Source organism: Sorex araneus, chromosome 3 (genome assembly GCF_027595985.1).
Source record: "Sorex araneus isolate mSorAra2 chromosome 3, mSorAra2.pri, whole genome shotgun sequence".
In the NCBI taxonomy this organism is placed as follows: Eukaryota; Metazoa; Chordata; class Mammalia; order Eulipotyphla; family Soricidae; genus Sorex; species Sorex araneus.
This window is the reverse complement of record NC_073304.1, coordinates 99,805,967-99,822,347: the sequence shown is the minus strand read 5'-3', so window position 1 is coordinate 99,822,347 and position 16,381 is coordinate 99,805,967. Positions and strand designations below refer to the sequence as shown.

Here is a 16,381-nt window from a genome sequence, read left to right as displayed (position 1 = left end):
ACTTTTCCTATCCCTTCCCCAGTGAAGCTGTGTCCCCGGTCTAATTTGGACACTGTTGCCAACCTTCCTTTAGTCTTGGATTAACTCCAAATTACAGCTCCATCTCTCCTGAACCAAATGTTGATGGAACCAGGGTTACAAATATAGCCAGATGCATGCAGCGATGAGCGTGGAACTAACTTTAACAGGACCTAAGTCCTCCCAGATACACTCGTCATTTTCCAAGTTATCAATACAAGATATGCAAAAAACTGATTTCTTCTCACTTGGTGTTGCCAGTGAAGACTGCACTGTACAGACAGCCTGTCTGGGGATGAAAGGGCTGTCAGCTCATGCTGGGTCACAAAGGCTGCACTACACCACCATCTTCCCTGCACGCTGACCTGTGAGCCTGGCTACAGTGCAAGCAAAGCAACAGAATGACTGAAATCCATTTCCAGTAAGGTACTTACATTGGCCCAGCTGGTTCATCGTCTAGGGGATCATTCAGATGGGGAGCAGTGCATTGAGAAACAGGAGAAGAAAGGAAACAACCGTGAGACTCTGCTCATGAAGAGCGACATGACAGCAACTGCATGTGGCAAACATGGCTATTCACAGCATTTAGTCAAGGCCATTCCATCTGGAGGTGCAAAACACTTATGGAGTTATTATTAAAACTAGATTCAAGTTTTTAATGGCAGGTATGTTGTTTCAATGGTTTTAGTTAACACTTCGAATGCTTGTCATGAAAAACTGCAACTGTAGCGGACAGATAGGCTGCAATATCATCATACTCATCTTGTCCCCAAGTTCCAGTGGTTCACTCTTAGATGAGAAGACAAACCGACATTTCAGTTGTAAAATCCTGCTGTTTGTTTTCTTATGATGAATGCATGCAGTTTTGGCTGAACCCTGCAACATGGATGGATGTGTGGATGTGTGCGTGTGCTATACATTAGCCACACATCCTCACTTCCCCAAAGAACACTTTTTTCCTTGCTATTTTGTAATCTTTAGGAGAGTCTTTAGTCTTGAGAGTGTGACTGAGGAAGAGCAGGCCTCAGTCCTTCAACCTGATATACTTAGGCCAGCTCTGCTGGGCTCACCCAGCAAGTGTCCGCATATCAGAGGACATTCTGTGACACACCCGGGAAAGCTCAACAGTGAGTGGTGACAGCCCTCCTTCATATGAAAAGGCTTGCTCTTGTGCCCTGGCCAAAACCAGAGCCCAAACTTCAAGCCATCAGCTATTTCATTTAAAATCCAAATGTTGACATAATGTTGACTAAGAAGCCTTCTTAGATTGTTATCTTATGATTCAGGTGTGTAAGTTTTTCTTTCCTGTTCCCAACTACAGGCCTCTCGATTCCCTTTAAACAGGGATATAGAGAATTTGTTTTACAGCCCACTGAGGGGAGGAACAAATACATGCTCTTAATTTCTTTTTATTTTACAAAAGTCAACTGGACTAAACAATTCAGAACAGTGTGATTTCACTGAAGGCTTCCAGAAAACCTCTCAGCAGGATTCCACAAGGGGGCTTGGTGCACATGAAGCAGTTATGAAGGTCACAGTCTCAGTGGAGCCATCTGCAGGAGCACACCAGGAGTAATGTCTGTCCCCGAGACATTGCTCCGCCTGTTTCTTCAAGGCAACGGAGAGGCAAAGCCACTGCCAGCACACACGGTGACTGGAGCAAAAAAAAAGTTTCATAAAACAAAAAAGGACTAACCACAAACCAACAATTTATCAGCCAAAACAATGGACTAGGGACACGCCAGTGTCTTTGAACAACAGTCACTACCAAACAGGTACAGAGAACAAACTAAGACTGAAGGACACCCAAGACAGCTGTGCATGTACAAAGACACGTACCAGGTATTACGACATGGCAGTCCAGTCTAACCCTCCCTCGGCACAAAATTCTAATCTCAGCATCCCAGCCAAGCCAGCTCAGCTACATGCTTGGAAGAAATAAGCACTTGAAGGACAGACGTAAGGAACAGACATTGGAGCAAACTATTTTTAGTGTTTTGGCTGTGCACCTGAAAACACAAATTCTAAAGCAAGAGAGCTGACTCAAGAATATCACCAATCTAGTCCCATCTCTAGAAGAAAAAGCAGGGGAGGGGATGGCGGCTGCCCAAGCAGAATGCTGCAGTACCACCCAGGCGCTTCTCCCCACAAGCTTCCCTCGCTCTGGTGCGGGGGGAGTATTTCCTGACGGCTGGCTAGTAAGCTCCCCTCCCAGCCCCGTAAGCTGCTAGCATGCAACGGGCTACACGGAGCACTGGTGGCCTGAGGCTGGAGGAGCTGCCGTGTGGCCAGTGGAAACAGTGGCTGGTCACACTAACGGAGACACCTCAAGAGCCCTTTCCATCTCTCCCCATCTCACTGCACATCTCTGAGGAGGACAGCGCCTCCTGCCTGGCTCTCTGGTCTCACTCTCTGTGGCCACTCTCCTTTCAGTCAGACAGAAACAACTTCACCCCTAACAGGGAGCTCAGGAAAGGGACAACAGAACTACAGAAAAAAGGCACGAAAATCAAAGTAAATGCGGATTAAAACAGCAAACTGAAATCCAAATTAGTTGTGAAAGTGAATGAAGTAAACTTGAAGAAAAGTGTTAACATCATGAACTGTGCATCCGATAGACTGAAGCGGAGATTAAACAGACTCCAAAAGCATGCATATCGCTCACTTACCACCATGTTTTAAGGGTTTGATGCAATTGAGGGGGGAAAAAAAAGAAGTCATAGTAACCGACAAATATCAACATACCCCAAACCCTCAGGCCAAAAGCAGCCTTAAACAATGACTGTTCTCGCCTCCTGGGAACGTTCACGGCCATGGGCTAGATGAGCGGAAGAGGACCAGGGAGACCAGAAGCGGCGCTCTGAACTCTATCTGATCAAGTTCCCGATGGAGATGCTGGGCCGGACGCATCTGGGCGTGCACCTCATCCTTGCAAGGATGACTGCACAGGCCACCCCTCACGGCAGTGTTCCCCAGAGACGACTCCTTAGGCAAGACGGCCCCGGGATGACTCCCCACTGCTTCCGGCTCTCAGCAGAATGCCAGTAACCCAGCAGAGGAACATTTATTCCGGTTTCCTTCCTTCTTTGTTCCTTTTGTGCTTTATATGTATGTCCTATGTAACTAAGTGAGGTCAACCTTATTAACAGTGTTAGCCTATGGACTTACATGTTAACCTCAGCAACTTATTACAGATGATGAGCCCCCGTACGAGAACGTGTAATTCACATGTCATTTTAAAAAGCCCCATTACTTTTCTGGCACACCTGACCTGTTGGAAACCTCAAGGCTACCACATGTTCTGATCATCTTGTAGATTTGGGTAAATTGAAATAGCTGTTAACTTTGAAAATCTGGGTAAATCAGAGCCATTAAATGATCCCTCCAAAACCTGAATGACCTTCTCCACCCGTTAAAGGCAGAGCAGCTGGCGCCTGAATGCTTTCAGTTCTCCTGATGGCAGCATTTCCTCTCTGAAGCCAGCTCTGCTGTGTTAATCTGAGGTCTCTGGAATCCCCAGCTAGACTGGAAGCCACTGCAAACAGATTCAAGCCCTGCCTCTCCCTCCTCATTCCCTGGGGGCCTGCAGGGGTGCAGGCTGGCTGAGTGTATTGAGGAATGATCCCGTAACATTTCCAGAGAACACAGCAAGGGGAGTGAAGCCGAACAGCGCTCATCTGGCCCCGCAACTCGCCCAACCTGAAGCTGATGGGAACGGGAACTCGAGCTCTGCTCAAGAGATATCACAGATGAGTCCCAGGGCCTAACTGGCTCTCCCTGTGCTCACGTGTGGGACGTCCCGGGTCCCTCCTGGAGGACAAAGACATGGGCTTTCCTTCTGGGGAAACGGCTAATCAGTCACCCCTCAGCCATCTATTACTTGAAAAATATGAATTAATGATTGTCGTTCTAGTGAAACATACTCAAACTAAACTTTATAAATACAAATTTGTATTTCTATACTCTTGTGACGCTTTTTGCTAATGAATTGACTTTCAAGAATTCCCAAGTGGGAATAGCATGAATTTTCTAGAAACTTAAATATAAAAAAGGTTCAGAGGCTGGAGAGACAGTATAGAAGCTGTCCCTCACTTGCCTTTAATGTGGCCGACCAGGGTTCAATCCCTGTAAAGACATATGGTCCCCTGAGCCTAAGAGAAGTGATCCCAGCACCACCAGTATAGTTCAAAAAACAGAAAAAGTTCAATGAGTCAGAAATAAAATCTCATTACATCTTGATAATTAAGTATAATGAAATATGTTCTTAGTAAAGAAAAAGCGTATTTGGCCTATACAAAATTCCAATTTCATAATCGAATAAATAAGTCAATCAGTCACAGTTAATCTGACAGGCAAAATGCCTCACCTCTACAGCTTCAGGCCTGTGTGGGATAGAATGTGCCACTGCAGTCACTCCTAATGGAGGCGCACACGCATTCCTCTCTAAAGGACTCTGGGTGGGCACGGGGGACAAGAGCTGTCTGCTCCGGGATTCGAACAGCAGCCAATGGGCCACTGGCTGGAGCAGGAGGGGCCACTGAAGAACTAGCATCCTCTGTAATGACGACTTCCAAGAAAGGGGAGGGCAGAAGCAGGCAGAGTCCTGCAGGAGGAAACTACGGGAGGAAATACTAAAGTGGAGGTGGGGGTCATCGCCGGAGCATGGGCCACACCGGCTTTGAGAAGGAAATGGAGAGAAGGTATTTTTCAATAATTCCAGATCCCAGAAATTTCAACCCCAATTCAACAATAACAGGAAGGTCACAACTGCTCTCACTGCAGTACTCAACACAAAGAGAGATTTTACTTTGCACTTACCCTGCAGTCATCTCTTTTATGAGGAATTCATTTACTGTCTCTCAGGTTTAAAAAAGCCACTTTCCCTCCAGGAAACTGCAGAAAGTCTGCTCCCCACAGCCGTCTCTCCGACACTCAGTTCAACATAGGAAAGAGTCTCTGACCCAGAAGGAAGGTCTCCCCAGAACGAAGAGGCCTCCTCCCAGGGCCGAGACCCTTGCGAGACAGGCAACAACATGCGCCTTCGAATCTGAAAATGACTCCAAGGCCCGCCACTGCCTTTGCCTACCTAGCCTTTTGCTTCTCCGACCTTTCCACAGGACAAGCTGAGAAAGGGAGAGCACTCAGACGGGATGAAACACGGGCCCTCCCAGCAGTGAGGAACGGAGATCCAACCACAACAGCTGAGACGGGCAACGCAAGCCCTTTACTCTCAAGTGCAACTGAGGCTCTCAACCTTGGAGGTTCTGATCCATAGCATGAGAAGAGAGAGGAAGAGGAGGAAAGAGGGGAAACAAAGAAGACAGGAAAGGAGAAGGGGGGTGGAGAGGAGGGGGGGAGAGAGAGAGGAGAGGGAGAGAGAGAGACCTCCAAAAGGAAACACACTAGGGAAGGATGATGAGGAAGCAGCCTGAACTAGTCCTTTGAACCTACGACAAAGAGAAACACCTAGGGACACTTCTGCAGCAGGAGACATTCTGCAAAGGCCCACCGGCGCCCAGATGATGCCCATGCTACCATCTTGTTCCCTGCAGAATCACGCTGGACAGACAGGTGGCCGCTGGATCTGCCTGCTCCTCACCAATACACCCTTTACTTGGGGGCTGGTAACTCGGTCTAGGAGCTGCTGAGACGGAGGGGGAGCCTGCTCACAGGGCCACACCCTTCCTGGAGAGCTCCAAACTGAGTGCTCTTCATGAGCACAGAATGGGGAGTAGGGTGCAGCACCCCAGGGCACCAGGGCCTAGCCACCAGTTCCACCTCCCCCAGCCTAGGCTGCCGGTCCAGCTGTGACAGGCACACAGTGGTCCTGGCTGGTGGTCAGGGGACGGGAGGGAAAGCTATCTGGAGTCTGACTTTCCACCGGCCTAGGGCTCCACCCTCAGCCCCCGCCCCCCCCCACAGGGTTAGAGAAGGAACCTCGGGCCCCTCCCCTCATTCCCAGGACTTCTCTGAATCGGGGTGTCCAACAAACAACCTGAGGTTCTTTTCTCTGTGGAAGGACTCTATCTCCCCTCCTCTGACCCTAGGTCAGCTTGAGGCTCTCACCTGGGGGCATGGATTCGTGTTACTGTTCAGCTATTTCTGAAACTTCGGGGAGGTCTCACAGGCTCACCCCATTCTCATCTGAACTTGAAAAGCCTGCTGAGGGCGTGGGCGCCCCAGGGAACACAGCCCAGCTCCTTCCCGTGGTGCTTCCAGAGAAGGGTCTGACTGGGCTGGGGCAGTTACCCACAGGGGTGATACCGGGCAACCATGTGACAACCAGTTCGATACCTTAAATCTGCCTGAAAGGCCAGATGGCCTGCCATCGTGGGGTGGCTTCTAGGCTTGACTTGGATTCTCCTCAAGCTCAATCTGACTGATGATCTGTATTGAAGGAGGACAGAGCTGAACAAAGAGACCTGAGCTGCCCCTTCCCCACACGGGGCCTGCATGGCAGAGAGGACTGGGCTGTGAAGAACACCCCACGAAGAAGGGACAGAGCTGAAATTATAGCTCTAGGTGGCTAACGAAAGAAATCTTGGGGACAGATAAAGAAACCATTATGAGAACTTTCCTTCTTTCCTTTTGTGACTGAATCCCAAAATCCTTATCATTCTCTCTGGGCGCTTGGCCCCACCCCCACCCCCAGGAACCAGCCCCGCACGAAGGCTACTTTGTAGGGATGCTCTTACCGTCAGGAACTTCGTCCGGCCTCTTTCTCTTCTCGTACACAACAATGATCACCACAAGGATGATGATTTCAGCCAGAATTCCCAGGAAAGGCCAGAGCGGGGCCAGGTGGCTCCGTACCCTGAGGATGGTGACGACTGAGGCGGTGCCAATGGAGTTGGTGGCGTTACATTCATACTCGCCGGGGTCTTCTGTGATCTGAAGGTTCACGATGTTCAGCTCAGTGTAGTTTTCCTTGTTGATGATGAAGAAGCGTCCAGAGGTGTTGGCAATGTCCTGCTCAGAGGCACAAAAAGTGAGAACACTCCGAGGTCCTGTGTCCTTTCACCAAGAGCGCTGCCTTCTGAGTACGCGGGGAGGCACTCAGGACTAGAGCACTCATGGCTCTACCGAGCAGGATTTGGAGAGCATCTTGCAGGGTAGCTCTCTCACTTCCAAATACTGACTCCCAAAACAAAAAACTCACACAAGTTCCAGCATCAAGAAATCTACCTCTGAGGCCTGGTCAGTTAATGCCACAGAAGCAGTAACAATCAAGAGCAGATGAAATGCGACACCACGCAAGCGTGAACTCGCTTCCCGTCCCACACAGAATGATGGACAGTGAGATTCAGCAAGGATGACCCCCTGCAGCGATGGCAGAGGCCACACTGACAGCTGTCTCCTGACTACTGGATTCCAAGCTACTCTGTTTAAAGGGAGGGTACCCAGAAAGCTATAGGATCAGTCAGAATAAACAGAACACAGGCAGAATGAATTGTCCTGATAACACTGAAAGCACTTTTTCTCAACCCTAAATCAAACTGCCTTTCAATAGAATCAATCAGAAATAGTTTTTCTTCTCCCTGTTGCTCTTATCATTGGAAGTTTTGTCTCTGAAATAACATTTTGCTTGAAGGCACGAGTAGCAGTTTTATTGTTTAAAATATAACAGGTGGGGGGGGGGCGGGGGGCAGTGAGACAGTTCAGCAGGTAAGGCATTTGTCTTGCATGTAGCCAACCCGTATTTAATTTCCAGCACAAGCAGTAAGCCCCGACCGAGTATGGCCTCCCGCCCTCGCCAGTAAAACAGAATACAACCGGTGACCAAGAGTGCCTGAGCATGAGAAGAACCTTACAGCGGAAAGCATCCAAAGGTGAAGACAAGGGCTCCCAATCTGCTCTGACAACAGCCCCCAGGCCCCCTACCAGAGACCCACAGAAAGAGATAAACCTTTCTTTGACAGCAGCACCTTAGAAAGTTAAACATTAACTTGATCTTTTAATGTCGACTCTGAAAAATGCAGCAAAACATCCTTATCCTGCTCTCCTTTATCAATGGGCTATTGGGATTTAGTCATCATCACTCATGTGAAAGTCATTATCAGCATCATGAGCTCACAGAATGGGAATAATAATGGACTTGAAATCTTAAAAAGCTAGAAATTTTATCATAATTTACCCTGGGTAATCTATAGCCTTTCCAAAGAAACTGGGTAACTAATCTCTAATGTCTGTCCCTTCTGAGTCTGCAACTAACGATCAAAAATGGTAGCTGGAAAGTGTAGTGCTGGGCATACAAGGTCTGGGGACAGAAGCACATGGGAGAACCCGTCAGGAAAGGGGATCAAATACCCCTACAGCACTCAGAGCACAGGAGAGGGCACCTCCTAAGAAAGATCCATCCAGCCCATGTTAAGAGCAATTATTTCCCTAGGGTCAATGGATGTGACATACAGTATGAGTGGAGGTCTTCCACAGTCCCACTGTGAAGGCAGGTACTCTAATCCCGTACCAAACAAACAGCTTTCCCACACCAGGTTTCCATGCTGTACGGAGACTGTCAGCGACCTCCGGGCCTAGGATGTAACCATCACAACTTTTTTGGGGGTTTGGGCCCATACCTAGCAGTGCTCAGGGCTTACTCTTGGCTCTGTGTTCTGGTGGGGCTCAGAGAACAACATGGGGGTGTCAGGGACTGAACCCACGTCAGCCACGTGCAAGGCAAGCTGGCCCACCATCCTAACTTTAGGAAGGGGGCCCAGGCCACACCTGCATGGCAGACACTGGGCCTCCCCGGGCGAAGCTCGAGCAACACAGTGAGCACGTGAGCGCACAGCACGACTCCCTACTCACCATGAGAACACCATTCTTCTTCATGCGCCATACCCACTCTGGGTGCGGGTAGCCAACTGACTTGCAGTACATCATGGCATCCTGTCCTTCGTTCTTGTTCTCACTCCGTTTATGGCCAGTGATGTCAGGAGCAGCTGTGAGAGAGCATTGAAGGCAGTTACCCTGCAAGCCACAAAGGCCCAACCCATTTGCTTAGAGCTCTGCTCAGGCACCAGCCCTAAACTCAGCTTGGGGAACGCGCAGATGTAAATCAGAACAGAATAAACCAACCAACCCTATTCCCAGTCCAACTTCTCCCAGCAAAGCGGGATTACTAAATAGAAAATCCTACCGATGTAAGAGGTTCTCTACCTACTCAGAGTGGAGTAGGTGAGTTCTCCACTGACTCAGGTCCAACTGACCATGAACTGAACCCTACTCTAAAATGCAAAAGGATGCTGTTATCATCCCTTTCACAAATCAAGATTCTTTTTCTCAAGATACCTATGTTAACAACTATGGATTCTGTCAAATGTCTCCAGATATTTCCTTAAGGAAATGAGAAGGCCCCATGATCAAACACATAAAATCAAGTCTCACTGCAAGAAATGTGAAAGCAATGAATATTTGGAGAAGTTTCCTGAGAACTACTCATCAACAGGAAATGCAATCAATGATCCAAGAAATTCTGTTAACAGCTTAAAATTCTCAGTTGTGGGCCAGAGAGAGAGCAGAGCAGGTAAGGTGCTTGCCTTGCATGCGGTCTTCCAAACCCTGCCTAGAAGTGACCCGAGCATAGAGCCAGGACTAAAGCCCTGAGCACTGCCAGCTGTGTCAACTCCTGCCCCCTCTCTAAAAGAAAAACGGAATCTTACTCACACATGATTCCTACCAATCTTAGTGAGCCTCACACTAGGGGATCCGAGACATGCTGAGCTGCTCATCTTCTCTGCTCTGGGGGTTGCTGAGCAAGAAATAAACAGCACCTGGGTCAAAAAATTCAGTTTCAAGGATTCAAGAAACCTGCTGTGGTGGCTTGTTCTTTGACATTTGGCCGCCTTTTATCTTAAATGCATTTTCCGCCATATCTCATCAATTACGGTTACAGACAGCAGTAGACTCAAAGCACATACATGCCATCACTTTGTCAGTAAAAGCAATGAATAGGCCTGGTCCAAATTCCAGTTCTGATAATTCTTAATGATTCTGTGTTTCCGTTCTATGGCCATTATCAAATGCAGGTGATCTTAGCCTGTTGCTTTCATCTAGTGCCCTTGAGTAATAAAGATAACGAACATTCACTCTGATACGTGAGGGCCTGGGCAGCTGTTTTTCATATGTGAGCCGATCCCAGGTTTCCCCTTTGATTGGCTTGGTTTTTCCTGACTTAAAAATAATCTGAATTCCTGCTTCTCCCAGCCTGCATTTCCCAGGCTCTGCAGAGGTTTTCAGACGGGACTGGCCCGGGCAAGGCTCCAGGTTGTCTCTGTGACGGAGGGACTCTCGGCGTTTTCTCAACAGGCTGTTATAAAGGAAAGGTCTTGTTCCTTCCACTCAGAATCCTCCCTGTAGAAGGGAGTGACCAAGCTGGCTCAGTCTTGTTCCTGGCGAGCCAAATTGCTCCCACTCAGTCCCTTCTTACATCTACTGTCTGATCTAGTCCCCATTCCCAAGAGCTTCCTTTAGTCAATAAATAGTAAGAAGCACCTTGGGTCCTGCAAGGGAGTAAGCAGTGTGGTCAGAGATGCGAGTAGCCGCTACCCCGGGTGTGCAGGAGCAAGAATTGACGGCAAGCAAAAAAGTGACCACATTTTGTCCTAGTTGTACTTTTTTTTGGACCTGACAGACACTTGTTGGGCACCAACTGCATGCCAAATATGTCACAGAGCAGTTGGGGAAGGCAACAGGAAGAGAACAGGAGAAAGAGAACAGGACTGCTTTTTTATATGTGGAACGAGACTAAATTAAGGGAAAGGCAAAAGCCTTGAGACAAAAGTACGTACTTTTAATGTCTAGAAGGCCATAAGGAGAAGCTGGTCTGAAACTCAGCCAAGTGAGACAAATGGCAGGCAATGAGATCAAACGGGACTCCGGAGGCCACAGGCGAGCACTCAGCACAGGGGAAATGACTGGTATGTTTTCACAGGCACTCCTGCTACAGTGTAGAGAGCACTTGAACACTGGTGAAGATTTTAGGGGAAATAATACCAACTCGGAGACTTTAAGAATAATACAGGCACAGGCGGGGTCAGAGTGATAGGACAGTGGGGAGGATGTTTGCCTTGCAGACTAGGGTGTGACCCCCCCTGGCATCCCATATGGCCCCCCAAAATTCCTGAATGCAGAGCCAGAGTAACCCCTGAGCATTGCCAGTTGTGACCCAAAAAGGAAAAGAAGAACACAGGCAGATGAGAGGGCAGGATGAATGAGGCGATTAAAATGGAAGTGGGAAAGTGGTGGATATATTTTCTACACTGAGCTAATATATGTATGAGTAGACGGACTGCGGGGTTGAATGTGGGCTTGAGTATGGAACTGCCTAGCCAGCTCCTTTAGTTCCTGGATTTCGCCTGGAGAGGCACAGACTAAATGTGCCTCCGGACTGGATCCATGATTTCTCCTCAGAAAGCAAGCAGGGCAGGGAACTAACAGAGACCCTTCAAGAGAAATCACAGACCCACCAAGGAAAGGACTCAGTCCCTGGTCAGTCACTTCCTCTAATCCGATCAATAGTTCCTCTTGCAGTGTCCTACGGGGTGCCACATAGGGGCTCCCCCAAAATACTGCTCAACAATTCCAGTATCTAGATCAGGTTCCCAAACTAACTTGGGCTCTTTTAGGAAAGAAAAGGAGAAAAAAAAAAAAAGAACAAGATGACTCAATACCCTTCTTAAAAGAACCAAAAGCATGTCTATTCCCCACCTGCACCCAACCAAGGCTACTACCATGCCCCAGATCATTCCAGCACCCACCCCGCCACCCCCCATTATAGCAGCAGTATCACCCTTGGGAAACACTGACCAAGGCCGCTGGCTGTGGACCAAGGCATGTTTCTTACTTCTCCCTAGAGTCTGATCTGTCTGCACACAGAAGTGTCCACCTTCACTGTCAGGCTGGTGGTTGGAGAAACTCAGGCAACGGGGACACTAACCGGGTGTTATGGTGAACTGTAATAGAGCTGAGGAAAGATCAGATACGGAACTACTTATGTAGAACACTTTGCTGATCACTTTTGAATCAAACCCAAAACTTCTCAGCTCGTTCTTAAAGAAACTCCATTCCATACAGGTGTTGTCAATGTGTGGGCTCCTTCCTAGTCAACATACTGGTCCCACGTGGACAGTCCCTCTGCTTCATTTATGCATCAAATTCCCATCTTTACTGCAGGGAAAACATACTTGGTTAAAGGCAGAGGAGAATTACTATTAGCCAAGGACTAAGCCCAGAGGCCAACATGACTGCCCAAGGGGAGGGAACATGGCTGCTGGCTTTGGCACAACAAAGCCTTGTCTACCAAGCAGATTCACCACGCACCATCGGGAGCAGAGACTTATGGGGCTTTTGAACATGATGGCGCTCCCGTTCCCACAGTAGACTCCACTGAAAGAGAGGCCCTGGTCTCAACCTACTCTGCCACCCGCGCATTTTTCAAAAGCGGGATGCCCAGGTCACCTGTCAGATCACTACAGATTCGAATCACTGCTCTGATGTTTCCCTTGGCCCCAGAGCTTGAGGGCGAGAGTTTCTGAGGGGGAAGGGTTCTATCAGACAGGGACATGAGAAGAATGAGTACAGGGCCACTGAGGTCCATTCTCAAAATTGAGGAACTGATTATCATTACCATTAGGAAAGATGCTTAGCAATAATTTCCTTTGCTAACCCATCCTCTCACCTGCGTCCACATAAGAACAGTCAGAGGCATGCTGGAACCACCACCTCAGAGGTTCCCAAACTATGTGGCCAACCACCCTCTTTTCAGAAAAAGAAAATTTTACTAAGGCCCTCCAATCGCATTCAAGCTACTCCAGCCTCCAGGATCTGCAAGCGCCCGCTGGGGGCAACACCACCTACTCTGGGAAAGACTGAGCTCATCTTCATCATATCTGGAGCTGAGGGCTGGAGGAGGGAAGTGACAGGTCAGGATCATGGCCAGACTAACGGCCAGGAGAGGATTAGAACTCATCCTTTTTCCCTCTCAGCCCAAGACTGCTTCCAGGAACACAGTAGTGTGGCTTCATGCTCAGGTGAAGGCCACTGGCTCCACCACGCACTCTCAGCAAGTCACTTCATTTGCCTTCATTTTTTTCGCCCAGAAGACAAATATAATCTCAGCACTTTACCTCAGAAAGTTGTGCAGACTAAAGAAGAGGAAAGGAAATACTTCCCCTAGCACACTGCCTGGCACACAGCGTGCAATAATGTTAGCCATTCTTAAATTATTAAAGGGCAAGGTGGCACCTGAAGAGAGGGCAAGAAAAGAACAGGTGCAATTATCTTAACTGAGGTTGACATTCAAAGTGTCCTAGCAGTTTTAAGATACTGTAATACAGAAAGGCTTGTACAGCAGAATCTGGCTCAGAAGCAACTCCAACATCTACTCTAGCCAAAAAGGTATCAGAACTCTTGAGCATCCTCTCCTGTCTGCTGATCTAGCTAGCATATGAAGAATCCCGAAAGTGCCCTGCGTGCAGAGTGCTATACAACGAGTGTTACTAGTCTTAATATTTGTCACCATCACCATACAGTCCATTTGCCAATTTGACACCATAACCAGATGGTTTCAAGCAGTCTGAATTCTGATATCCTGTAAGGCCATGTTACCAAACAGGAGACAGGGACGGCAGACAAGGCCACCTGCAGAACTCGCTACACTGTCCTAACACCCAAACAGAAAGCAAGCTAAGAATGTGGGAGAAGAAGAAGAAGATTAAGCTTGGCATGTGTGTCCACAACAGACTGTAAGATTGCCTGAGGTGCTCACAGAGCAGAGATGAGACAGTGAGGGATCTACCAAGATGCCAGACCAAACTTTCTTAGGGCTGGCATGTACCTTTCATAGAAGTGGTAGTATGTTTGTTGTAGAGGATTTGAAGACCATCAAAGTCCTTTTCTTTTTTGAAATAAAAGATTTTATTTGGAGGTTTTTAGGAAGAGGAAGGTGGGGAGAGAAAGTGAGAGAAGTTAACACACTCTAGAGGGGCAATGCGGGCACCACATGTGCTCGGCCACATGGGCACAAGTGCACCTGGGCCCAGGCAGCATATGCACCCCAAAACCCTTTTCCAAAACGAACACTGAAACTCAAACTCCCTGTATCTTGAATTAATCAAAATGCTTGCAGGGTAGGAATGGAGTTTCAGAGTCACAAGAGAAAATGTCTGTTTTAAACTTTATAAATTATACAGAAATGTTATGAGCACTTTTCTTGATTTTAGAGAAGGCAGAGGAGAAAACAAGTAAGTAGAAAGGTTGAAGGGATAGAAAATTTCAATGTTTATTCATGAATTCTCTGTAAGATGCAACTTCTGGAAGTGAAAACAAAACAAAAAAACATGGGGGAAGAGATACAAAAGAAATGTATTGCAGAGATCCCCAGAGAGTCCAGGCTACGGCTGATCATTTCTTCTTGCCAGGTAGTCCTACTCCATCCTCCACCTCCAACATCTGCTCATGTTGGCAATTTCATACCTAGGAAACGTGACCTATTATTCAATAGGTGTTTCACTGTTTGCACTATGCCTCACTCCTGTCCTTAAAAACAAACAAAAATATACCACTTCAGCTGCAAGGCCTTCTCCACAGGACACTGGGTGCTGCCTGCCATTCTTGAGGGTCATAGACAGGACTCGGGGAGGAACGTGTCAAAAGGTCTGCTCCCGACACGTGCCTCTCCCGTCACTACTCCAGTCTTCTCTTCTTTCACACAGAAGTAACCTAAGAGTTGGGGATCTCCAAAAAATGCCCCTTCCTGTGCCAGCCTCACTCCCCACAGACCTGAGCCCAAACACACCACAGAAATTCTTAACGTGCGTACATGTGTGTGTGTGTGTGTGTGTACGCGTGTGCGTGTGTGTGTTGTACTGCTCTCGAATGTCAATTCAAGTCTCTCAGGTTCCCTTTCCTATGTTCCCTCTATCCACTGATTGTCTCAGTCCACTGACTTCTCAGTGCTCAAATATCTTCACCTCTTAGCTTTCTACTACTCAGCATACTTTTAAAATCACTGCAGCTATAAAAAGATAATTGCCTGACCCCACCCTGGAAGCACCGATGAAATAAAATGGAGTTTATATGAAAATGCTTTGGGAGCACACACAGACACACCACTCTAAATACAAGTTTTATACCCAAGCATACCTGGAAATTAGATTGGGGAACTAGCTGGGAACGTTTCTAGTTCTATAGGCAAATCTTTTTAAATTTCCACATTCGGTCTCTACAGACCAAACCGTAACCTGAAAGCCATTAAGCTGTTTCCTATCAAGATGTTGAAAGAAAAAGAGAGCCTAGCATTTCTTATAAATTCCTTAAGAAATTAAAACTATCCCAGTTAAACCCTTAAATGCAATCACCAAGTATCCGTCAGAACCAGAGACCCCACCTTCTCAAGCGGGACTCCTTCCTCGACCTGATTCCACTCCTATAAGTACTGCTCAAAAATCAACAGTGCCAAACCATTATGCCTGGACTTGCCATGTCTTTTGGCTAAGTGAGGACAATCAACTAAACATGCCACTGCCGCCCCCCTCCCCGCCCCCCCTGCTCCCCGGACTCAGATCCATGCCGAGGCTCCACCTGGAACACTGTAGAGCTGCAGGTGCAACGTGGAGGTGCAGAAAGGCAGCCCAGAGCTCAGCTCACCCGTGTGCGGAAAAGGCCCTGGGCGGCTTCTGGAGAACTTCCTAGGCCTCCGGTCTCAGGGCAAACAACTGGAAAAGTATCTCAAAACCCAGATCTCCAAGAAAAGCAACTGAATCCATCAACCCCCGAATCCTGGGTTCTCTGGTCGTGTAAACAAAACAACGCTACGACGGCTTGAAAGGATTCAGGGGTTAGGGCCAGGTAACCAAGACACTCTCACTTCCTAATACCACAAGACGGCAACTTTGGATTTGTCTGCGCCCCTCTTGAATCTGCATTTTTAAACTCCCGAGTACTTTAAGATAGGCCTCAATACCTGCTGTATTGGACCTTCCCATTTTTTAAATTTATCCTTCCAAGTTCTAGGGATCTCCCTATTATTTAAAGAATATATTTGTGTCTTTTTAAAGCAAAGTGAAAAAGACTAAGGAAGAGGAATGCCAGAGAAGGAATATAAACCCTCACCTCTTCGGCCTGCATCAGTCACCCATCACTACATGGTCAGTTTATAAAACTGACCCTAGCCCACAGGAGTGGGATTCAAAGAGACAGAGGTTCTCTGTGGCCTCTGCACAAAGCCTGGGTGACACAGAGGGGGCGGTTTCACTTTTCTAGGTCTTGGGTGTTCTCTGAAATAGTACAGGAATCTGGGACTGATGACTTTGGGTAGTTCCACTTTTATGTCCTATTGGCCCTTCTCAGAACTTTCATTTAG

At 47.8% G+C, this 16,381-nt stretch overlaps 1 protein-coding gene across 2 annotated transcripts in view; it reads right to left on the bottom strand.

Moving 5' to 3' along the window:
* Positions 1-16,381, bottom strand: part of NPTN (neuroplastin) — a 62,006-nt gene that overhangs the window by 1,748 nt on the left and 43,877 nt on the right. Inside the window, exons 5-7 of one of the 2 annotated variants that reach the window (XM_055132771.1) lie at positions 8,827-8,960; positions 6,714-6,987; positions 453-462 (exon numbers count right to left, since the gene is read on the bottom strand). In XM_055132771.1, coding sequence (XP_054988746.1) covers positions 453-462; positions 6,714-6,987; positions 8,827-8,960 — 418 coding nt within the window. Of the gene's footprint in view, positions 1-452; positions 475-6,713; positions 6,988-8,826; positions 8,961-16,381 lie in introns of both variants that reach the window. The other variant, XM_055132770.1, reaches the window with a different exon arrangement.